This window comes from Anas acuta, chromosome 1, assembly GCF_963932015.1.
Source record: "Anas acuta chromosome 1, bAnaAcu1.1, whole genome shotgun sequence".
In the NCBI taxonomy this organism is placed as follows: Eukaryota; Metazoa; Chordata; class Aves; order Anseriformes; family Anatidae; genus Anas; species Anas acuta.
The window spans coordinates 8281971-8306311 of NC_088979.1; the positions used below are offsets into that span (position 1 = coordinate 8281971).

General features: G+C 39.4%; 1 protein-coding gene across 1 annotated transcript in view; it reads left to right on the forward strand.

Moving 5' to 3' along the window:
* TMEM135 (transmembrane protein 135) overlaps nucleotides 1-24341 on the forward strand; it is a 177454-nt gene that overhangs the window by 15365 nt on the left and 137748 nt on the right. Inside the window, exons 2-3 of the mRNA XM_068667673.1 lie at nucleotides 380-507; nucleotides 4946-5038. Coding sequence (XP_068523774.1) covers nucleotides 380-507; nucleotides 4946-5038 — 221 coding nt within the window. The remainder of the gene's footprint in view (nucleotides 1-379; nucleotides 508-4945; nucleotides 5039-24341) is intronic.

The window sequence follows — 24341 nt, forward strand, 5'->3', positions numbered from 1 at the left end:
TAACTTAGTGATATTCTGACCTTTGTTAGGAGATAATTGAATTGCCTGAAAGACAAAATTCTGTGAATTTATTGCTTCTTAAAGTTCTGATATCTGGCAGAAAACATTTCTGACTATTATGGCCAGTGGTAACAAGGTAATAAAATTCCTCCTATACTTTGCATTAAGGCTGGTGTGTTTCCTGGTATAAATATTGTAACATCTGGAACAAGTTCAGAGGAAGTGGTATTGTTCATAAAACCAGCAAATTTAATAGGCTTTGATTTACTACTCAAGTGGGCATATCTCATTTTCCTTTCTTGATTTTTTTTTTCTCTTTACGATGCAAGAAAGACTGAATTAAAGGTTGTCCCCCTTTTTTTCTTCCCTCCTCCCTTAGATTGCAGCTATTCTCAGGAAAAGAAAACTTGACTATTATTTGTACAAGCTGCTACCTGAGATCTTGCAATCAACCTCCTTTCTGACAGCAAATGGGACCTTGTATATTGCTTGCTTTTGCATTCTAAGGTTGGTATACTGTCCTAAAAATTTAATGTAATATGAAAGCCATTTTTATAAAGCTTCTTAATTTATATATATAAAAAAAAAACCTTGTCTTTTTTTTTTTTGTTTAATACACATTTGTGGTGGGTAGGAGTAAGCAATAGCTGTGCTTTCTGGTTTTACCATTTGAATATGCAGTTTTGTTTCTTTCCCCTCCATTTGTAAAGTCTTTTACATCAGTAAATGAGATAATGTATTCACTTGAGTCCCTTTTCTCCTTGTTACAAATACATAGTTGCAGGAAATTCAAATGTATCTCAGGGAGTACCTGAGAAGGCCTGATCTTTCTCTCCTAGAAAGATTTGATGTAAATGGACATTTCAAATAAACAGTGGATAACATGATTATCAGAGAAGTTATGCCTTCCAAATTAACTCATTTTCTTTGAAGGATAAATATGTATCTGATCATGAGCTGGTTGTGCATGATATATGAATTCCCAAATGGCAAGATTACCAAGACTGCTTGCTAGGACTCTTAAAGAAGGAAGGTTCCCTACCTTCCAGGAGTTAGGATGTCATTAACAAGCAATTCAAATGTGTGAAACAAAAGAAGGAATAAATAATCTGTTTGTGTAATAGGAAGAAGTTAACAATAATGTTCCTGTTATGTTCTTTGTCCTACCTAATCTGGAAAAAAGGATGAAAAATTGTGAGATTATTTGAGGCTATTTAGGATATGAAAGTCTAAAATTGACTGTCAGCTATTTCAGAAAGATCTGTTGATTAAAATGGCTTATGAAATTTGATAGAGGGGAAAATGCAAAGCAACCTAAAGCCGTCCTATCCTGGTCATGCAGTGATGAACTTTAAATTAGCTTCTCTGCTAATCAGGAAGATGTTTGAGAGTCATCAGGGGTAGGTTCATCACTACAACAAGTCACTTTAGTACTTAAAACTTGTCTCCTTGACCATATTCATGAAGAGAAACTGAGAATGAGCCAGCAAGCAGTATACACAATATCTTCAAAAGCTGTGTACAGTGTGCCTTTATTTATTTTTTAAGATCTAATTCTGAGCTCATAATGTTGATAAGTCCCTCACTTGGAGTGTACTGAATATAAACATTGTCTGGCAGCTTGAGCCATATAAGCTTCCTTCTCTAATCTGCTTTTGGGTGGGTGACAGGACAGAGATCTGCATGTGAGACTTCTCTGCTTTTTTTAACCACCTGGTGCGAAACTTCTTTCTGTTTGCATTTGTATGATTCATTGAATTAATTACTATATGATACAGGGGATTTTTGACTTCTTTCAGTAGCCCATGAGAGCAAAACTAATTGTATAATTTTCCAGCACAGAACACTATTTGGTATTGTATTTTTAATCCATCCAAGAAATGGCAGAACACCGCAGATGTATTGCTTAACTGCGTCCTAAATATTTCTGAGGTTTTGAGTATGCAAAGAGATTGTCTGAGACTTTAGAGATCTAGATCCTCTAGATCTGATTCTAGACAGGGCTAAGAGATTAAGTGTGATTTGTGCAGTCGAATGTGTGCTGCAATTTTTGTTTCCTTTTTGGTGGAAAAGCTTGTTAAACCCTTCTTTGGATAAGATCATCTCAGTCCAAGTCTCTTTTTTTCTATCAATGTCTACCCTGGCCAGAGCTTTGGGTTGATCCAGAATTTCCTGCAGACTTTATCCTGTGAGCGGGAGAGTTTCCAGAAAGCAGGAGGGGCAGTAACTCAGAAGCAAAGCTGTCCAGCATCTGGCTCCTGGAATTCTAGAGCAAAGCAACAGATTGAAGGGTTTGTAGCTGGACACATTTTGTATTAATCTGCACAACTCCTGGTTTGGGAAAGAGCTGCCTGTTTCCTGCTTTGTAACACCAAGGAGATGTGTTGGCAGGTGTGTAGGGTCTCCTGGATAAAGTGCCCACTTCATCTCTTTGTACGTTTATCGAAGTCTCAGTGAATTTGCAGTCACTGTGTAATGCTGCATTATGTAGAAATTACTTTTTTAGTCTTCCAGTAGCAATTAGTAGAAGACCTAAATGTGAAATATGACTTGCAATAATGTGTGTTTTTTGATGTTTTTGTAATATTTCCTTGCTTTCCACCAGGGAAAACCACCAAAATGGAAACAACTGCAATTACTTTCAAGGGTGTAATATTTTAGACAAGAAAAGTCAAAATAAATGGTTGCCAGAACGGTTTAATATTCTTTCTATTTTGTAAGTGCTGAAAATTTCCAAAGCATCTAAGCCCCATTTCAGCAATGGCTTAGGCTCCAGATAGATGTTCTCATTCTAGAAGGCGTTACCAAGCTAAGTTAGCTGACTTTTTTTTTTTCCCCCCGGAAGTAAATTGGTGAATGTTGGCAGAGCAGGGGAGCTGGTGGTCTGTTATGGATGTGTGACAGACCATCTGGGGGTTGTAATCCCTTCTGCTGATGGGCTCCAGAAGCCTGCATCTGTCTAGGCTTCAGGTGGAAGTGCTGGGCTCTTCTGTTGGTGAGTGTTATGTTGGTTAAAAGATGGGGTGATTTTTAGGTTTACAATTTTACTAAATTAATGCAAAAACTCATGAAGACTCGGTTCTGTTAGTCTAGCAACCAGAGTGATTCAGTTTGCCCACGTACAGCTTTACTTCGGCTTGCTTAAGTCAATTCAATCTTACATATCACCCAGCTTTTCAGCTTTGGATACAGTTGTACTGTGAGGAATTAGATGCATAACTAAAAAGAGAACCCATTTCTCATTCCAGTGTCTAACCGTGGACCATGTAAAAATAACCATGTAAATAATAATGAAAACTTGTTTTCATTTATTCCCGGATATTTCCCATAAGTTTAAATGTTTTACATGTTTTACTTACTGGTCAGACACTGTAATTTTCACTGACTTTTATTGTGCAAAATATCTACTGTTGTGTCCCAAACCTTATCAAACTGAACACGTACCATTCATAGAGGGAGTGTAAACCATGCAGAAAGAACAAATTCCCGTTTCTTTCCCACAGAAAAGACATTTGTTCTCTTACTTAACAGGTGTGTCTGATAGGATGTGTTCATACTGAAGCTGTTTAAAATGGCCTCTCTGAAACCTCATACAGTAATTGCTTTCCAAGAGAGTCCTAATAATGAACTTTAGCTCCTGTGGCATTTGGCATTGTCATCCTGAGAAATTATCCTTTTGCAGCCGTGGGAATGAACGGCGTGTGTAATTGCCATTACATCACTTGTTGCTGATACACTGGCTCTCTTTTTCACTTATGAACGTAAGCTGGCATTGCTCGCTGGTCATGTTATTTTTGCAGCAGAAGTGTGAAGTGAGGCTAATCGTGGCTTTTACAGCAAGAGAGAAAGTGCTCTAATCCACGTGGTTCTGGATCCACTAGTTCATGCTTTTGTGTTGTCAGCATGAAATTTCATCTAAGAATATTTTTTTCCTACGCTGTGTTTGGCATTTTGGTTGTATTTTATTCATTTTATTTTTAGAAGGGAAAGGTTCCACCGTAATGCTGTATTTTGCTTAAATGATGATGTTTATCAGCTGAGCAGCACCCGTTTAATTGAAGTGTATTTATTAATGCTACCAAATTTCATGACTGCCTGACTATTGTTTGCTTCTGTGGTCAGGCTGAGTTACTTTGGTGCAGGTGTTCTCAGCAGATCCGGTGGGGTTGAGGCTGTTGTCCCTCAAAGGCGTTTTGGTCTTTATACTCTCAGTGACCAAATACTTGCTTAGATGTCAGCATTTGTATAATTTTTTTTTCTCCCCAACTCTTCAAGTTGAAAGAATTTTGATACTTGACGTTGTGTGGACTCTCAGAGAAGCCCAGATCTAGTTGCAAAACGTGAGAGCTTTCCCACTGGCCTTAATGCAACTGGCATTTCACTGCTGGTTCTAGTTGCAGTGTGCAGATTAATACCCTGGCTAACTGTGAGTGAGTGATTTACTGTTTTTAGCAATAGTTTCTCTGTCTTCAGAGCATGATGCATGCTAGAATAATTTGATTTGATTCCTGGCTCACTGGATTACATTCCTACATTCCACAAGGCACATCTTCCTGAAGATATATTCAGACAAGTAGCAGAGAAAAGAGCAACTATTATTTATTAATTGATTTTTTTTTTTTTTTTTTTTTTCCTGTAAGGAGTGTCTGCAACTTTTCAGAAATATCTCTTGGGAGCACTGTTTTCTTTAACGTAATCCTTTTAAATGAAATGGAAATGTTAATAAAGTATTTCAGGTGTTAATATATATGTAACCTCCCTGAGAAGAGCTATCCAACTGTAGAAGTAAGATGATTAGTATTTATTTGTAAGTATTGATTAATATAAAGGCACAAAATCCATTTTAATGGAACATGCATAATTTTATGATAAAAGTAATATATAGTGTTGGATGTCAATATTTTGTGTGCTCTGCATGTAATACATGTACAAATTACATTTTCAGGAAACTACTCGGAAAATTCTACTTCTGGTCTCCTGGTTTTGGTGCTGCTTTACCAGCCTCTTATATGGCTATTCTCATTGAAAGGAAAAGCAGGTACAGCTTATCTTTATGGATCCTCTTTTATATAATATTTCTTGGTTTTGTCACTTGACAATTCAGTCATTTTGTTTCCAAGCGCTGGATGTGTACTTTGCTTGCAATAGTGTCTTTTGCAACCTTAGAGTTAAGTATAGGAAATTAAAGTGAAAAAATACGTTACCAGTTTTTTTTGTTTCATTTTCCTTGTTTGTTATGTAATTGGGTTGCTTAGGACTGCCTAATGAAGTTGGGTGGTTAGGATTGCCTAATTATTTTGTTTGTTTTGTTTTTAATCTTTTAAGACATTAAAAGACATAATCTTTTAAGACATTAAAAGATTAAACATTATAAATAAAGATTATTTATGTTTGCAAACTTGCTGCAAATGAAATTGTTAACGGAAGTTGCTGATGACACAAGCTAACAATGTGACACCAGTGAATGTAAAGGAATAAAAGGATGTCATGGGAAAAAAACTAACTTGAAGAGCTGATGTAATCCAAGCTGGATGAAATGTAAAGATGCAGAAAGCAAAGCTTTTTGCTTACAAAATGGTGCTGAAGCTTAGCTATCGACATCAAGCTCAGTACAAAAAGCATGAGGCAGTGGGTGGAAGCTCTGGGAGATCCATGGGTAGCTGAAAGCTGCTGTTTATGATGTGTCCATGAAAAATGGCAGAAGAAATCTGGGATTGTAAGGTTTTAATGGTTTTGAAATGCAGGTTACATTGATAGCTTGTATCAATAATGAAAACTGTAATGCTTAATTATTTTAATAATTAATGTTTAGATGTTTTAGTTATCTAGTTACTATACTTTATTTGAAGCATAGGTGGAGACAAAAGTGTAAAAGAAAGAATTATTCTTTAAAAGAGATGGGGCTTCATTCCTAGAGATGGTGCAAATGCAATTCTGATTATTATGAATGTGAGGAGCTTCTGTATGCAGTCATTTCAAAAAAGAACTGCAAATACATACACTTTGTGTTATCACCTGACTGTCAGGCCCTATTCCTAAACTTCAGTTGAGAAAGCAGAGCCCAACCTGAGTTTTAGGTAAGATTGCCAAAGCTTTCTCCTTTGAAAATAATTCATTTTCCATTGCTTTTAGAAATTGAGGGATGTTCTTGTATATATAAGAACTCCTGGAAAAGTGCGAACACTTGTGAACCACATTACTTAACGTAACAGTAGCAAAAAAAAAAAAAAATACAAAACACATTGAAGTAATAAATTATTCTGTTTTATTTAGGAAATTGTTATCCATTTATTTATTTACAAGTCCTTTCCAGCTGACTGGTTTTCATCTTACTGTGATTACTTCCAAAAAGGGCGGACACATTTTGGTAGAACTTCTTGTAGTTCTGTAGACTCCAGCATTATGTTGGCATCAGTGCTTCATTTTGCAGTGCAAGCAAATGCGTTTTCCTCTTTTGATCGGGGACACTTTAACTTTTCCTACAGACATGTTACAATGTGAAAACTTCATGTATCAGGCTTCTGTTATTTCTAGACAATAGATGGACTGCCAGACTCATTTCTTCTCATTTATAAGTTTCCTGTAGCTTTCAGAGTATTCCTCAGTCAAGAGCTGAAACTGCTTGTAAGTGCAAACCATACAGGGGTTTTATGTAATAATGGAACAACTCTGAGATCTTGTGCACAACTGAAACTTCTTAAGTGTAGCAAAAAGAATACATAAAGAAATATGTCAAATTTTGAAAGTCTTAGTGGCGATGCAATAAAACTTTGCCACATTAACAGGCACCTATTTAGCTTCTGGGATTTGGAAGTAATAAAATTTGAGGTACAGGTGTGTACAAATGACCAAAGTAGGCACCCCGTGTATGTAATGCATAATGCTGAAATGCTTGATTCTTGCTTGTCATGAAGAATGAAAGTATGTGTCCTAATGTAACTTGCCTAAAAAGTTCACTTTTTATATTGCATCAGGAAACACTGGTATAACACTATAAAGCATGAAGTTGAACTTCTCAGAGAGACATTTTACACTCCGCTGATTAAATCCTCATAAAGAGATAAAATTGCAAGTATTTGTACACAGGAAACTGTGCTCTTATTCCTCCAGTGCAGATAATATTTAGAAAATGTTTATTGCATCTTTATCATCAAGTTGGGAAAGAAGGATATTCACATGTAGTTCTCAAACAAATAAGATGATTGTGCTGTTAAGCAGGAGTATGATTTCCACAGCACTTAGTTGTGGAAATATGCCTGCTGCTGTGTTGGGAGCTTGAACATGTGCAGCCACTGTTATTAATGAAAAAATAGATAAATGAAATCAAGAGACAGTTGAAAGTTTAATTGTTTTTAAGATAAAACGATGTTTGGAATGTTATTGAATGCTAACCATGTAAACTGCATGAAATGCTGGTGCTGACAGATGCAGTGAAATACGACTTTCTGATCCCAGATCTATTCATTTGTTAGCTTTTGTTACAGGCGAGATCAAATTTTAATAGGCTTTTGTGGTCTCTTAGGAAACTGACTTCGGACATAGAGAGACAGCAGCGTTTTCAGTCATTTCCTGGGTAGCTTTCAATGGAGCGTATTGGGAAGTCAGGGAGGTGGGAAAAAGTCCTGATTTTAGTTCATAAACATCTCCAGCCCTTTAAACTGCAACTAGCAGCTGGCAGCACCATCAGACTTAATCACTTAATCTCTTCCCAAGTGGAGACCCTATTTTAAGTGTCTCACTGGCATGTGCTTGCACAGCATCCCTGTCAGTCCTCAACTTGGCAACAGCATGCTTGTAAATCACATTTTCCTGAGTGTTTCTGTACACGTGTGCCAGCCTTGTACATCTTAAAATTCCTATGGAAGAATGGGAAAAAGAGCCGGGCAGCTGGTCTTTCAGGGACCAGCATTGCAATCATCGAGAGGAGTGGGTTTTCTAAGGTGTTGGAGAAGTGGTTTGGTTATAGTTTGTCTGTGTAATGAGTAACTTAAATTTGCATGGCACTGGCAATGGAAAAGGGAGGTGGGATTGAGCAGAAATGTCAGATGTACTCAGAAAATTATCTACATTATATTATACTGCTATTTTTCTATACAAAAATATAAATTACATATTAGTATGTCCGTGTGGATTCTATTTTGTGATTATAAAGCACAGTTTTTCTGTGTATGAAAGGCAGTTTATTAGGATCTGTGGAAAGGCCAAGGAATAAAAACATTTGTAAACTTTTCTGGATGCTTGGGCACATATGAATGTTCTGTGGTTTTACCAGAGAAGAACACGTCACGGTATGATTACTTAATGTTTTGATAAGAATGATTTTTTTTGCATAATAATTGAATGTAGATGAATAAACATGGATATTTTAGTTCGTGATGTGTTGATTCACAGTCTGCCCCTTTAGCGCTCTGACCCTGCAGGAGTAACTTGGAATTTTTGCCTTTTTATGGTGCTCTGAAGCTGCGTGGGTTGCCTGTTAGGGTTAGGAGGAAGCATCCTCACTGGCCAATGCAGAATTTAGAAATTGAAGTCTGATGTATGTTAACTACGTAGCTGGTATTCATTTGATGTTCTGAGAAGTACTAAGAGTGCACAGGGTTAGGTATCATTAATACTAAAGTTATTAGTGTTAGTCCTGCCATGTTATTTCTTTTCTTTGTATTTATGGCTCCGATAGATATGTTAAAAATGAGAAACGAAACAAAACCTCGTAAGTGTTACTCATGGTCTTTCACATGGATAGAAATGGTTCTTAAATGTAAGGAAAGTATTCTCTTTTCCTGGACAAATGTAGAGTTCATCAGAATAAACAATTTTCTAACTCCCTTTGATTATTTGGCAGTGGCTTCAATGTTTTATTTACTTTCTAGGTATATGTTATCCTAGTAACAATGATTAATAGGGGTTATTAAAAAGAAATTGCATGTTGTATTAGTATTAACAGTATTATTAATATTAATAATGGTTGCTGTTGTTATTAGAATAACCTCCTAACAGGTGTACTTGCACAAGTATATTTAAAATAACATAGTTTTCTTTGTGGTTTTACTCTTGTATGATGTGCCTGCAGTTCTTTTGTCACAATTTATTTTTATAGTATTGGATGCTAAAGGGTCTGCTAGTGACTTCATTTTGGTCACATTAATTTCACAAAGCTTCCTTAGGAAATCCCTGCATTAGTTTTACCGTATGGAGTTGTTTCACCAGTGCACTCCCTGCAGGGGTTGTTTCAAGCTCTGGATAAGGTGCAATTCTACTTAACTTTGAAAATTATTTGCTAATGCCTTTTGGCTTGTTTGGAATTCTAAGTTACTCTCCTATAGCATCCAATAGATGAAAATGACTACGAAGAAGACTTGGGCCTGTAGCTGAGGAGGCAGCACATGGCTCGGGCTGAGCGGCACCGCGTTGCCCTGCGCTGGGAGTGCCGGGGCTGGTAGCAGGCGAGGCAGTAACTGAATATACTTGTTAAAATTGCTGTGAATGAAGCTGCTGAAATGTGATATGAGGTTTGGCTGCAGCCAGTGTATTGCTGGAATTGGGACTGGATGGGTTGTACCTTTCCTATTTCAAAGACAAAGAGGTTTGGTGGTTCAGTGAGCAGCGAGGATTTAAGACATCTGTGATTAATTATTCTCAAAGAAAGGCGTGATGCTCTCGCAAGTGTTTTGTAAACCTGTTAATGCTTCAAATCCATTTAGATTATATTTTCCTGATAGCTAAGCGGCAAATTTCAGTTTGTTGGACTCTTGTTTAAAAAAATAAAGTATTAATGAGTTTCAATAGCTATTTATATAGCTTTTACAAGGGACACAGCTACAATTTTAATGAAATTAATTGTCTCACTGCCTGGCTAACGTCCTTTTTTTTTTTTTTTTTTTTTTTCCATTTCTGCACTTGGTAAGCAATTAAAAAAGCCCCCTACAGCCCCCTGTAAGCTCTGGGGCAGCTCTGAAGGGACCCTTCTGGGATTGCCCCTGCACCCCCTTGGCCGAATGAATGTTTACCCACTGGCTGTTAACATTATAGCGGCGCCTGTCTCGTCGCTACAGTTGAGACTGTGTCACTGATGGTATTATAAAACCTGAGATTTAGGGCTTTTATAATTTGGTTGTAAAACCTTGCTCTGGGCTACTATTGGCAGCGTGTTTTAGTAGAAAACTTTGGATGTTTTTTCATAAAGTTCAGTGCACTAGACTCTGAGAAAATATTTAAAGCATCTGTGTTTAAAATGTGATGCCGTACAACAGTGCACACTTAAAGAGAGTGCCTATGTATATGTATATTAGGGTTTATGTATATTAGGGTTCTTGGAAACAAATGTATTACCATATATTGATTAGAAAAGTGTCAGAAACATTTCTAGAAGAACAAGGTGGAATTCTTAAACTTGTATCTTCACCTGATAGCACACTCGGTGTTTGGGGCAGTTCCCTTGCCATGAATGCCTTTAGTCTAAATACATTTTGAAGGAAGAATGTGACGGCATAGTAGTGGTACTAGGTATTGTATATGCTCTAAATAAATACAGCGCTTCTGTGGCTTTCATGGAATTCTCCATTCAAATCCAAGTTTGTTGGTATATTTTTGTACAGTGGTATAGTATATTTAGACTTGAGATGATGGTTTCCTTTCTCACAATGTTTTATGGTTACCCAGTTGGATGTATTTTAAGGAAGCCTGTAAATTACCAGTATGGGGGGAAAAGTGGGCGAAACAGGCAAACAAAATCTTTTAACACAGCAACTGTTTTTATAAGCATTAGTCTTACTTGCTACAGGTGAGAAATCAAGAGAGCAAGCTACGCTGTGGGATGGTGTTTCACATGTTTTGTGTGGTGAGAGAACCTCAGGTTTGGATCGCTTGCATGAGTATTCAGTGCTGTGGTCTGGGAAGCAGAGCTAGCAGGGAAACAAATTATTTGGGAGTTCCACTCCCATGGAAAGATTATTACTCTGAAATGTGGAACCAAGCTGTAGAAGTGAAGTTAGCGGGAATGCTTCTTGCTTCTAAACCAAAATATGTTTAAATCCATTGCACTTCAGCAACTGCTTTGGTGAAAGCCAGCAACTGAGAGAGCTGCATTTTTATAGGAACAGCATGTAAACATTTGAATGTGCTTTGCTGCGTGCTTTAAGGGCTGCTACTTCTACAGTTATCAGAGGGAAGGAAAACATGGATTTTTTTTTCCAAGGCTGTCTGGGAGTGCTGGAGTTGAGCTGGAAGATGCTGTGGTTGTGGGAATGTTGTCAATGGTGGGTGGCTCAGGATTGTAAGCTCCTGGGGGTGTTTTTTGAGGAAAGTAGCATTTCTTGCTGACTTTTGAAACTTTCAGTGAATCACGGAAGTACTAAGATTCGAAGGGATTCCTTCTTGAGATCCTGAATCTAGCCCCCAGCTTGGGCAGGGTCAGCTACAGCTGCTCAGCCAGGACTGTGTCCAGTTGGGGTTTGTGCATCTCCACAGACAAAGGCTTCAATGCAACTCAGGACGAGCTGTTAGAACAGAATAATTCAGTTGGAAGGGCCCTTCAGAGACCATCGAGTCCAACCACCTGACCCCTTCAGGACTAACCAGACGCTAAGGCACGTTCCTGCAGGCACTGTCCAAACGCTTCCTGAACACTGACAGGCACGGGGCAGCAACCACCATGCTAGGAAGCCTGTCCCAGCATCTGCCCACCCTCACAGCACAGGATTTTTCCCTCATGCCCAGGCTGACCCTACCATGGCCCGGCTCTGTGCCGTCTCCATGTGTCCAGCCATCGGTCCCAGGGAGCAGAGAGCAGCACCTCCCTCAGCGCTTCTCTCCTCAGGGGGCTGCAGGGTGCAGTGAGGCCCTCTCCAGACTGGGCACCCCAAGGCTCCTCGGCCTCTCCTCACACAGCACATGCCTTCCTGTCCTTTTACCAGCTTTGTTGCTCTCCTCTGGAGGCTTTCAAGGATCTTAACATCCTTTCTGTATTGTGGAGCCCAGAGCTGCACGCTGTATATTAGGTGAGGCAGCACCAATGCTGAATACAGCAGGAGAATCACCAGTTTTGGCAGGGAACACCACTAGTGCCTGGCCACCAGCCAGATACAGCTCCATTTACCGTGATTCTGAGCTCTACAATTGAGATGTTGCAGTATGTGATCACCCTCGCATTTTAAAAACAAAACAATAACACCAAAAAAGATGCTTTTGTCTTTTCAAATCAAATTTCCCAATTTCATGTGTTTTATTATATACCCATGGCCTCTTGCCGTGTCACTGAGCACCACTGAGAAGTTTGGCTCCCTCAGCTTCATTCCCTTTCATCAGGTACTTGGGCACATTGTGAAGATCCCTCTTCATTTGGAGGAGTCCCAGCTCTCTCAGCTTTTCTTTGCAGGACAGATGCTCCAGGCCCTTCATCATTTTGCTGGCCTTGTTGGACTCTCTCCAGTATGTCCATGTCCCTTGTCCTGGGGAGCCCAGACCTGCAGCCAGGGCTCCAGTCGCTGAGCACCAAGGAGGGATCACATCCCTTAGCCTGCTGGCAACGCTCTTTGGAGTTTCTGAAATGCGTCACAGAGTGCAGCTGTCATTGAAGTTAGAGTTGAATTGTGAAGCAGCCCCATATCAAAGAAAAGGATGTTCTCTGGTGACAAAAAAATGCTACGTTACTGGCATGATATAAAATATGTACTTCATTTGGAAAAAAATAAATCTGCATTTAATGAACTGTGGGGGACCATTTTGTTCTTTAGTAGGAAAGATGGAGTGGTCTTTTTGTCAGAGGTCAGCTGTATGTGCAGAGCTTTATGTCTCGGAGGGAAATGGGCTGTCTGGGCTCCACTGTAGCAGCCTCAGACCTGCATCTGCGACCAAAGTGCTCTGGTTTCATATCAGTAGTTTTCTTTCCTCACTCTATTCTTTACCTTTTTTCATTAAATTGCAGACTCTTAAGAAAGGTGTTTGCCTTCCTGTGAACAGCTGATTATGACAAAACACAATGTAAAATCGCCCTATAGTCATTTACCAATGTTGTGTTGATGAGTGCAATGGAATACCCTTCTCTTGATGCTGTTTCACAACTCATCTTCTATCATATAGCTAATGATGTGACAAAACACTGCTTTGACCAATACATTAATCTAAACACTTACTCTGAAAGCCTTTCCGGCTTTTTTGGAGGTCAGTAAATGTTACGTGCAACTTACTCAGCCTTGAAAATGTTAATAGATCACTTTAATGGTTTTCGTAATGTTCTCAATTCCAGCTGTTAGTAGTCAAAACGCTTGGAATGGCTGTAAATTACTTGGTATTTATTTAAAATACTTGGAGTTGTACGAAATCGGCTTTTACACAAGTTGTATGTTTCTCAAACATAAATTTAAGTGGCTAATCCTGATAACAGGAAGACGTGATAATGCCAAGTCATGCAGGTTAGATATGGCTATGATGAATATATTTTGATTGTTTCCTGTTCTGTTAATTTTCAGAAATAAGCTTGGAATTGCAAATTTTCATAATTTAAGAAGTTAACAGCAGTTTTCCAGTCTCAGCATTTTGCTTCTCAGATTTACTCACTTCTAGTTTATCAGTTCTTTGTTTCAAGCTTCATTCTTCTGGAAGTGACTTGAGTGTTATATGGGATGACATGAGCATTGCTGCTTTGGCTTCAGGAGGTTCAAAATCACAATGTGCTTTTGGTGCCTAGCTGTGTAAAGTTTTCCTTAGCGTTATTGTTTTGTACTTTTGCTTGTTTGTTTTAATTACTCTGTGGTTAATACATTACAAGAAAGAGTTCTGAAACAGAACTTGAAACAAATCTGTGAATTGCCTGAAACAAAACAGCTGAACCAAGAATACCACCGGGGTGTCATAAAGCTTTTGAAGAGCAAGATGCAAGTTAGATGTACTAAAATCCAGTTGGCATTGATGGGGCAAAAAAAGTGCTCGATTATCTCCAGGAAGTGATTGATTCCATCTCTTTTGGAATATGAGGAATTGCCCACTTTCCAGGGACACACATGAAGTCTGTATAATTGGATGGCAGATGTTCAGAATTCTGCAGACAGGAGAGAAAGAAATTTCTGTCCTGGGTAAGCAATTGACCAGCGACTAGAATATTTATTGTGCTTTTTTTGAGAGGAATCTGCATGCTTCAGGCTACACAATTTAGAAATCAGCTAGTAAATGCTGTTGAGTCTTGTGTAAGTTCTTGAGATAAGGTCATCAGTTCTCTAGGGACAATATGGAAAACTATGCTTCTCTGTACTTTTTTGGTTTACAGTGTCTTAAGATCTTGGAACATTCTGTAAATTTCTGAAGTGGCTGGAAGCTGTGGCTAACAGTCTGTTGAAGAGTTGTGAGATGGGAAAAGAGATGCTTTCTTGGGAACTGCTCATAAGCATTTCTTCAATCAGCCTAACCTGCATCCCCTGACCTTCAGTCCTGGTGATTCTGTTTATGCATATAAATGTAGGTATGAGCCTTATAATTCTGCATACCTTTTAAAAGGGAGTGGTTACAGTCAACCCTTAAACTTAGCTGAAATGTGTTTCCACTGCATACTTGTCATCTCTTCCCAATCAGCTGAGAGAATCACCATTGTGGGTCTGCTACACAGTGTAGATTGCTGTTGTAAGCTGTATTTCATCCACTTAAAATGGCAGAAGCTTGGCAAGGTGAATCCCACAGCTGTGACCAGAGCTAGAAGGATGCTTGGGGATCAGTGATTCCAGTCCTATGCACTTATATTTGTTCAGTCCAGGCTATAAGCTATTTGTGCTTCTGAGAAGCGTAACCATGTCTGCAGAGGTGGTCAGCAACCAAATGTCCAGAATTTCCAGCGTGTGGCATTCAAATGTTGGAAAAGTTTGGTCCAGCTTTCTAAGTGCTCCTTGAAGTCTTGCACAAAGTGGAAAAGCAGGATAGCCACAGCTTTGTAGTCAAAAATGCATTTTCTAGGATAACACAGGTGGAGAAGGTAAGAATGCTGGAAGAACCCATGTTTATTCATTTTTCTGCGATTCTGGAGATGCCGGAGGATGTGTTGCCAAAAATCTGGGTGGGTCCATACAGACTGGATTTAACTGATCTCTTTCTCTTAGTGTTACAGTCAGGGCTGAGCCGGATCATCCAGGACTGTTTGGTTGTGTTTGCTCAATGGTCTCCAGTTCCCTGGGTTTCAGGAGGACTTCCTGGCTTAGGCACAACACCAGATGTGAGGTTTCTTCATCGATGATGTAAAGACATCACAGGCAGCAGCCATCCAGCTCTGGACTATGTCTATCAGGTTCACATGGGGCTAGCCTGGATGGACAAAGGGCAGTGCTAAGGTCAGGCTACCAATTATGATGGATCCCAGGTGACTCTGTGCAGCCAGCCCTTCTGCGCTATTCTGTGAGTAATTGAGACTTTCTTATAAGAAAAGTGTTTTTTATTGTTATTGTAAGGACCACTTCTGGCAAGTCTGTGTTTGTTTTCACTTTGTAGGCTGAAAACTAAGGAAAAGTGATTTAGTCATCTGAGTATGAATAGAATTTTGTATTTTGTTTTTTCAAAACATATAACAACAACAAAATACATTACTGAGAAGAAAATAAAATCCCCACCTCCAAATGTTAAAGCAGTTTTGAAACGCCTATTAAAAATGGTAAAATGTAGACTATTGCTGATCATTGGACTGTTTTGTAAGTCTGAATTAGATTCAAGCAGCACAAGCATGGGATTAGTTACTCAGTTCTGTCTGTTCTGCACTAGCATACAGGAGATGCTCATTAGGGCTTCCTTGACTTAAACACTTAATGCATTCTTCTGTGTCTGAATGCTTGTGCGTATGTGCAGCTCCCAGAGGGGAGTAACAGATAGTCTGCTAGTGCAGAATAAGCTGCAGGTGCTGCCTGGGAGAGCTGGCTGTAGTGCTAGCTGCTGTGGCAGTGCAGAGCCTGACGTTTACCTGGAGAGGTAACATCCACGCTCCCTGTGCCTCTGGTACGGTGGCTGAAAGTCTTGGATGGAATCTCTGTGATAGGTTCCTCAGGTCTGCTGGCAGGCTGTTGTTTTTAGATAGACCAGTTGAGAGGAGCTTAAATCCGTATGAACTGTAGCTATAAATCCTCTGTAAATGAAGTGACTTTCTGCAGCTTTATTGCTCCCAAGGAATTAATGTTATCTGTAGCACCTGCAGCAGGAAAAGCATGGAGGTAGCAACCTAGAATGGTGTAAATTTTCTATATATAGCCATGCAAGGTATTTCTGCAGTGAAGATTACAGAAGTGTACTGTGGTGAATGATCTTTTATCCCCTTCTTGCCCTTTCTTCTTCACACCCCAGAATAGAAAATGACTCTTTATTTCCTTCAGTGGGCCCTGTGCCTTGCATTTTGTTTCTTGTAGTCAGATGACTGCAACTCCAGATTGAAACTTTGATAAAGTAAGCAATACGCTGTTAAAATCGCCTCTTAAAGATCATCTGTCTGACAAGCAGAAACAACAGAGCCCACAAAATTAAAGGCGAACATAAAACATGTCTCATGAATTAGGGCCAGTACCTATCATCCTGATCCAGACTGTTCCCACTGTGGTAAAAGACTGAACCAGTTCACGATGTCTGGTAGTACAACATCCTTCTGTCTGCTTCAGGGAACTTGTATTTGCACTATCTTGCTGAATCTCTGCTGCCAAATCAGTGCTGCATCAATTGTAAGTTTTTTGTTTTTTTTTTTTTTTTTTCCTTTTTGAGCTCTTCTTCAGTGTCTGTTATTCTTTTGAGCAAGCTGACTGAGGAACTAGCAAAATGTTCTCAGCTCAGCTGTAGGTGTTTTGGATCTTTGAGCTTAAAGACGGAAAATAATTGGTTAAAACTGGGCTTGGCAACAACTTCTTTCTGTCTTTGGTAGGTGCAATATTGCGTTAATATCTCTTCATATTATCTGATGCAGTTTAATACTGATATCCTGATGGACAGGGACATCTCAGTCAATGAGGATGTGTTAAATGACTCAGGTTTCAAAAAGGTAGGAAAGCCATATTAGAGAAGGTTTGCGCTGGTTCCTGTCATCACCTTCCTGGGGACCCCTTGTGCTTCAGGCCCTTACAGATGTAGGCAAGCTCCTAGCAGCATTAGTACGTGTTCTGCATGGCCAACTCATAGTTCCTAACTGGATGTGAAGCCTGTTTCTAATACAACTTAATATGCTGTCATCTGGGGAGAAAATAAATGGCTTTGTATGTTGGCAAGTCAAGTCTAACCCCCTGTTTCTGTTGGAATGGTCTGCTCCTTTGTTTCTGAAGGTAAAGGCATTTTGAAGTTAATTGCACCACAGGGGAAAAGTTGCAGCTATCTTCTGTTTGGGTTGGATTGGCTTGTCATGTTTGCTTTTTTTGCATATTGCTTCAGGTATTTTGGGAACGGTGTTATCTGATCACAAATACAATCGATCATTAAAGCAGTATGAGTCTTACAAGAAAATTAGCTCTAAATGTACAAAGAAAATAGTAACTACTAGTTTTACAGACTCGAAAAAGAGACTGTTCAAGTCTTTTGAAACAGATGAGAAACTGATGACTTAAATATCTTACCTAAATCTTATTGTGGAATGGATCTAAAGGGAGGAAGAAAACCTCCTGCCTTGTTGGGAAGCCTCTGAGCTGCTGCTTGCTGAGCTGCTGTGGCTGGGTTTGGGAAATGCAGACAGGAGATGGTGAGAGGCTCTTAGCTTAAGGAGGGGTGGGGGAAAGGTGGAAGAGAACAGTTTGCATACTGGGGGGGTTTCCACTGGTGGTGTGGCAGCCCCAAGCTGTCTGGTAGAGACCCTCCTAAATTCTTCACCCTGAAATACACCAAGTATACATGCAAGACAGTGGATGTTGCACATCTCTGCAACGTTTTCCATACTTTCTCCTAATTTTTATTAACAGTCCTGTCTGTTCTGTCTGCTCTTTGCCATGATACAGTAGTGATTGCTAGTGAAATCCAATAATCCCTCTGCTGCTAGGTTCCCCAAAGTGTTTTTTGCTCAGAAAGTGTGTTTTTTGCTCAGAACGTATGTGTTTTGCTTTATGACCTGCATGCCTGCCTTGCGGCCAAGCAGCACATGCTGCATTCTGACTGAGAAGGTGCCCAGAAACAAACCAAGTGTTTTCTTTTTGATCAACTGAGCTGATTAAAAACAATTCTCTGTTACAATCCACAGTCCAAAGAGATTGTTATTTGGGGCCTTTTTTAATGCTCGGTAGGCCTTCTATACCAAGAAAGTTAATGCCTTAAAAAATTGCTGGAAGTCCTTCGTTTCTTCTCCTGAGATTTGATTAATTTGTTATTCTTCTGTTATCTCCTAGTCAATCTTTTATGAAACTGGTAAGTATTTTGGAATCTGGTTTTTATCTCTTCATGAAATCTTGTGAGGTTAAACTGCACTCAAATTGAGTTCCCCCCTGTAGGTTGGCCATTGCTTTGGCTCTGTAGACAGCATAGAGAAGCTGGAAGAGGAGGAGGAAAGGAATAATGAAAGAAAACCTATATAAAAGAGTATAGAACAGTTCAAAAAGTAAACTGTAGATGTTATCTTGGGTTGTACTAGCTGAAAACTCGGTAAGAGTTATTGGTACTAATTTAGCTGGAATGTATCACTGTAGATATATTTTCTTTTTGGCTTCTGTCCCTTTCTAGTTTTCTCATACCCTTTCTTTGGCATATGTTCAAATCATAGAACATGTTGAGTTTACTTTCTTTCCTTTTAAGAACAACAAATTCTGAGTATTGGCAAGAAAAATAATAGCCATTTTACTTAGCATACAACATGCTCAAAGCGGGTATTACCGATTTGCAGTTCTGAGCAACTATAAGCTCCTCGACTATAAAGTGTCTGTTTCCTACTTGAAACAATCCATAATTCAGAAAGAGAAAATCTCTTTAAGAGAATAGTGGGGCTCCGGGGCCTTAAACTGTATCTTTTGATGTGAAGTTATGTGCCTGAACATTATCTTCGTGTGAAAAACTTGCTACCGGTATTTACTAAGCTCAAAAAGTAATCATTTTCTTTTCTGAAAACTTATTGCTTAGGTCTGTTTTCATAATTTTCTGCATTATTTTGAAAGCTTATCTGTTCCTGCTGATTTTAAGTGAACTTTTGCACCAGGATTTCACTGCTGGCCTCCAGCTGTCAGTAGGAAATTGGTGGGTGTGAGAGATTAACGATACCCTAAACATAATCTGTAGTTCTTGTGTTATTACAGGGATGCAATCACAACTCTAGATCTATCATTGGTTAGCTTTTGGTGTCAAGCTGCTGTAGAGCAGAAAGAAAAACCTCTTCGTTTTGACCTTTTTCTTTTTGGGGGAAGCCTGTGATTTGCGTGTTTGATTTAATTCTGCAGGTTATAAAGTGGTGTGCTTTACAGTGTGGGGGGGAGGAAAAGAGGGGGGGACTCTTCCTGTTTTTGCAGACCACAAATCCTGTCTGGGGAGCCATTACAAACTATTATGTTAGCTTCTTAGTTTATGCTCAGAAATTAAAGCCAGAGTTAACTCTTTCTTTTCTTTTTGCCTTTTATTTTTTTATTGTGAGAAGGTACAAGGTAATATTTTCAAATTTTAATGTAACAAATCCGTATGGCACAAGCTGTGTCCATTTTACATTCCACCTGGTATTTACCTTTGAATCCACTTATTCCTTTGAAAGTAGTCGTGTATGTGATTTTAGTGCATACAGAAAATGATTGTCAGCCAAAGCAAGGTGATAAAAGTCAGAATATACAGCAGAATATAAAACAGTGGTATTCGTAAAATTCAAAGTTGAATTTGGAGGGAACTTGTTAGAAGTACATTTTTTTTCATAAAGATGAAATTTGCTACTTTAAAGCCATCTGTAGTTCATACCTTGTTGAATAAGTCACAAGAAGAGAAGTTTGACTTGGTTCGTTCTTGCAGCTATTGACTCGGATCAGATCTGTCAGTTTGACAATGCCATTGATTTTTGGACAAGCAAAGCATAAGATTGGAATATTAGAAACATGACCTTTTGAACCAGGGATTGAGTTAAAAACCTTTATAGAAAAGCTAAAACAACTCTTATCTTAGCAATGCATTGGTTATTTGTTTCCCCCAACTTCTAAAATTTACTGTCTACAGGGACAAATGTAACCCATCAGTGAGGCTGCTTAAGCAAGGAACATGTGCTCTCAATTGCATGCATGAAGATGTTTAACATGCTGCTTTATCCATCTGCAGGCTCCTTGCAGCCATCTCTGCTTGCTCACTGGTGCTGTGTGCTGGGGTGACGAGAGCCACTGCAGGTTTTGGGGCTGGGATGTACTTGTCCTGTTGGCTCACAGTTACAGCTAACATCTACAGCTATTCTAACTGAAAGAGGTGCCTGTTGAGTCAATTTATCTGGATTTTGTACGTAATGGCATTCATCATGCTGTGGTTATTTTGAGGTATTTGTGACCTGGTCACTTACTTCCACAGAAAAAAAAGTGACTATTTAAAAAAAAAAAAAAAGTATTTAGTTTAAATCTGTTTGATTAGTTGCAGTAAACGTTTAGATTTAAAGGTGTCTACTTGGAAGGGTTTGTAGTTTTGTTTAAACAAGGCAATACAGAAAAAAATTATTTAAACTTCATGTTGCCAAAAAAAAGTTACTCATGAGAAAACCGCTTGACTGGCATGCTAGGTATTAGATATATAAAGATGTAGAGAGGAAGGCAAAGAGTAAATACTCAGGAAGAATGAATACTGAGAAGTAGTTTAAAAAATCACAAGTGTCTACCTCTTAGCTGTGGCTCTTCAGAGAAAAAGGTGATGTTGGCTCATTTGGAGATCTTATCTTCTTGAGCCTGGTTGCACTGCTGAAAGGCTGGGCTCCACACTGATGTTCTTTGAAGCATCTTAGGATCCTTTAGTGTGAAGTGAACAAATACAATTCATTTATAGTAAACAATTCATTTATAGTAAAATTGACATAAGCATAGGGGTGTTTTAAGGATTCACTGCACCTTCAGGTGAAGTTATTCTTTTGTGATTCTGTGATTCAGCTTAGCAACAACTTTTTTTTTTTTTTTTTTAAGGAAAACCATCAATATATTGAAGGAAAACCATAAACAAGAAGGGAGAACTGGCAGTAGTAAATTTTGTAGGAAAAAAATGTCCTGGTTGTTCTTGAAATTGGAATTTTGTATGCCTTGCTATTATATTAAGCCAAAGCTCATATTACTTGTGAAAGTAAAGTTATTTGTTGAATTTTACAATGTGTCAAGCCAAGCAGAAAAGTATTCCTTAGCAAGCTGTCACACAAACAATATGTTGGCATGCAGATTTGGACAGTTGTCATTGCTCCTCTGGGGTGAATAGGTTCTTTACCTCATGTGCAAGGCGAGTTGGACTTTGGCCTGAATCAAATATGTTTTCCAGAACTTAAACTTATATGAAAGTGTAAATACCTTGCTCACAGGAAGATGAACTCAAAGTCTGAGATTTGGCACTTTGATTTCTTTAAGATACTGTTGGTTAAACAAAGAATAAGCAATCTTTAATCTGCTTTCTTTATTTCCTGTACTTTCTTTTCAAGACCTTGAAGATGACTTGAAGTTTCTGAAAAACTTGAACAGCTTCATAAAAGAAACAGGAGTATGTTTGAAGTCTTAAGGAACGTGATGCAAAAAATGAAGGAGCTCAGTTTTTTGTTTAAGAAGTTGTATGTAGCTGGCTTGGTTGGACTCTCAGTAGTGTTATAACGGAGGTAAAGATGTAACTGGTTTCAGTGACTGGAGAGAGTTTCATCTAGAACTAGGAAGCAAATTGTAAAGTAGCATTTAAATAACTTATCAGTAGTTGCAAGAGCTTCATTTAAAAAACTTAAAATTTCAGTGATTTCTATTTTTTTGAAGTAAGTGACTAATGAAAACTTGTTTTATGTCAGTCAGAGTCAGATTATTTATTGCAGTAATCTCTTCTGATTTTTAGAATCTGTGGAAAAAATGTTGTATTATTTGAACTACTTTCCACTTTTTTCTCTAGAATGGTGGAATTACTGAGCTGGAGAGGGCCGTGAGAGGCCATCTTGCCCAGCTTCCTGCTTGGAGTAGGCGCAGCACTGACTTGGGACCAGGTTGCTTTGGAATTTGTGCAGTCAGGACTAGCAGACCTCTGAGGACAGAAGTCCTGCAACACCTCTGGGTCCACGTTCCAATATTTGACAGTCTTGAGGCAGGGTCTGTTCTCCCACGTGCCTGGTGACAGGATGAGGGATAATGGGCTAAAGTTGTGCCAGGGGAGGTTTAGGTTGAATATTAGGAAGAACCTCTTAACTGAAAGGGTTGTTAGGCATTGGAACAGGCTGCCCAGGTGGTTCAGTCAACATCCATGGAGGTCTTTAAAGGATGTTTAGATGTAGAGTTTAGTGATATGGCTTAGTGGAGGTCTTGTTAGTGTTAGGACAGAGGTTGCACTAGGTGATCTTGGAGGTCTCTTCCAACCTAGATGACTTATTCTGTGAAAATACTGTTTCTTCATTGCAAGTCAGAATCCCCCATTTTTCTGTAGCATGCTTCAAAGAGGCTGGTTCTTGCCCTGGTAACCTTGTGGTGCTGGAGGGCTGCTGTTAGGTCCCCCTGTGACCTCATCTCCGGGATGAACCAACCCACGTTTCCACATCAGCTTCTTGCAGGGTGAGTGCTGCATCCCCAGCCGTGCTGGTGCCTTCCTCTCGACTCACACCAGGCAGTGAACTCTGTCTTGGTTGGGGGACCAAAGCAGGCCCAGTGGTCTGTGTGATGTCTAACAACTGCCAAGTAAAGGGGATTAATCACTTCCCTTGACCTCCTACCTACACTTCTGTTAAGGCAGCCCAGTGTGCTGCTAGGCTTCCTTGCTAGTTTTGACCTATAGCTTTTCATTATTTTTTTAAAAAGTTATTTTTGACTCTTTCCTCTGGGCAGTACAGTCACAAAAATATGTTGTTTGAGCTTTATAGACCATAGTTGAAGAGCTGTTGGAGTTAGAAGTTGGTCTGAATGCTACTGAGTTGTCCAAAAAGCAAGTTGTGTCAAGTAAAACCTTTATTTGAGGAAGCTACTAATGAACAGAAGAATTATCTTCTGGAAGAATGTGGCCTGTTATTTAAACATTAAGAATGGAAACAATGAGATTGGAATTATTCAGCCCCAGATGACACAAGCTGTATTGAATAATTGCACTTGGAGGCATTGCTGGCTTATTTCTCTAGCAAATGTACAAGAAAACTCATGTGAATGTGGGAATGGGGAAAAAAATAGGTGAAACAAAATGAAAAGTATTCTAGACACTACTGCTCTTTGACACCTTAAAGGGTGATTCAAAAATGTGTTTGCTTTCATCCAATCACTCTTTTCCGGTAAAAGATACCAGTCTTGCTAAGACTTAGAAAAAAAAAAAAAAAAAAAAAAAAAAAAAAAAAAAAATTCTTAGATTCTTTAGTTTAAAAAAGCAGCCTGGCAGAATTGAGTGGGACACGCTGCCCCATTTTGTGTCCCACTAATACAGCTCTCTTGGATGGTGACTTTGCGTCCTTCTTCTAGTTCAGCATTAGTCAACCTTTCATTAATTATGTCCTGGTTTGTGTGTGTGTGTTTCTTTATTTCCTTTCCCCAAATTAAAAATTCTGTATGTCATTGCTAGCCAGTTGAGGGCTAGCTCTACTCTGCACCAGTGCAGTGCAGCTTCACCTTGAGGATTTTGTGCTGGCTTGGGCAACACAGTGTAAAAAGGACATGAAACTATTAGAGGGCTACGGAGGAGGGCTACGAAGTTGGTGATGAGTCTAGCGGGGAAGATGTATGAGGAGCAGTAAAGGTCCCTTGGCTTGTTCAGTCCATAGCAGAGCAGGCTGAGGGGAGGCCTCATGGCGGCCTGCAGCTCCCTCACGAGGGGAGCGAAGGGGCAGGCGCTGAGCTCTGCTCTCTGGGGACAGTGACAGGACCCGAAGGAACGGCATGGAGAGGATCAGGCTGGGGGTTAGGGAAAGGTGCTGCACCCAGAGGGTGGTCAGGCACTAGGACAGACTCCCCAGGGCAGTGGTTGTGGCACTGAGCCTGCTGGAGTTCAAGAAGTGTTTGGACAGCGCTCTCAGCCATAGGGTCTGATTTTTGGGTGGTCTTTTTGGAGCCAGGAGATTGACTCAACAATCTTTGTGTTTCCCTTCCAGCTCGGGATATTCTGTGATTTGGAACTCTGTAGGGTATGAGAGATAATATCAGCTGAAAGGTGGAATTGAAACAGTGATACGCTAAAATGAAGGTTTTGGTGAGATTAACCTCTAAATGGAAACTGACAGAGATGAAGAAAGCAAAGAGGAGTAAAGGGAAATAAAAATGTGTGTGCGTCCACTCGGG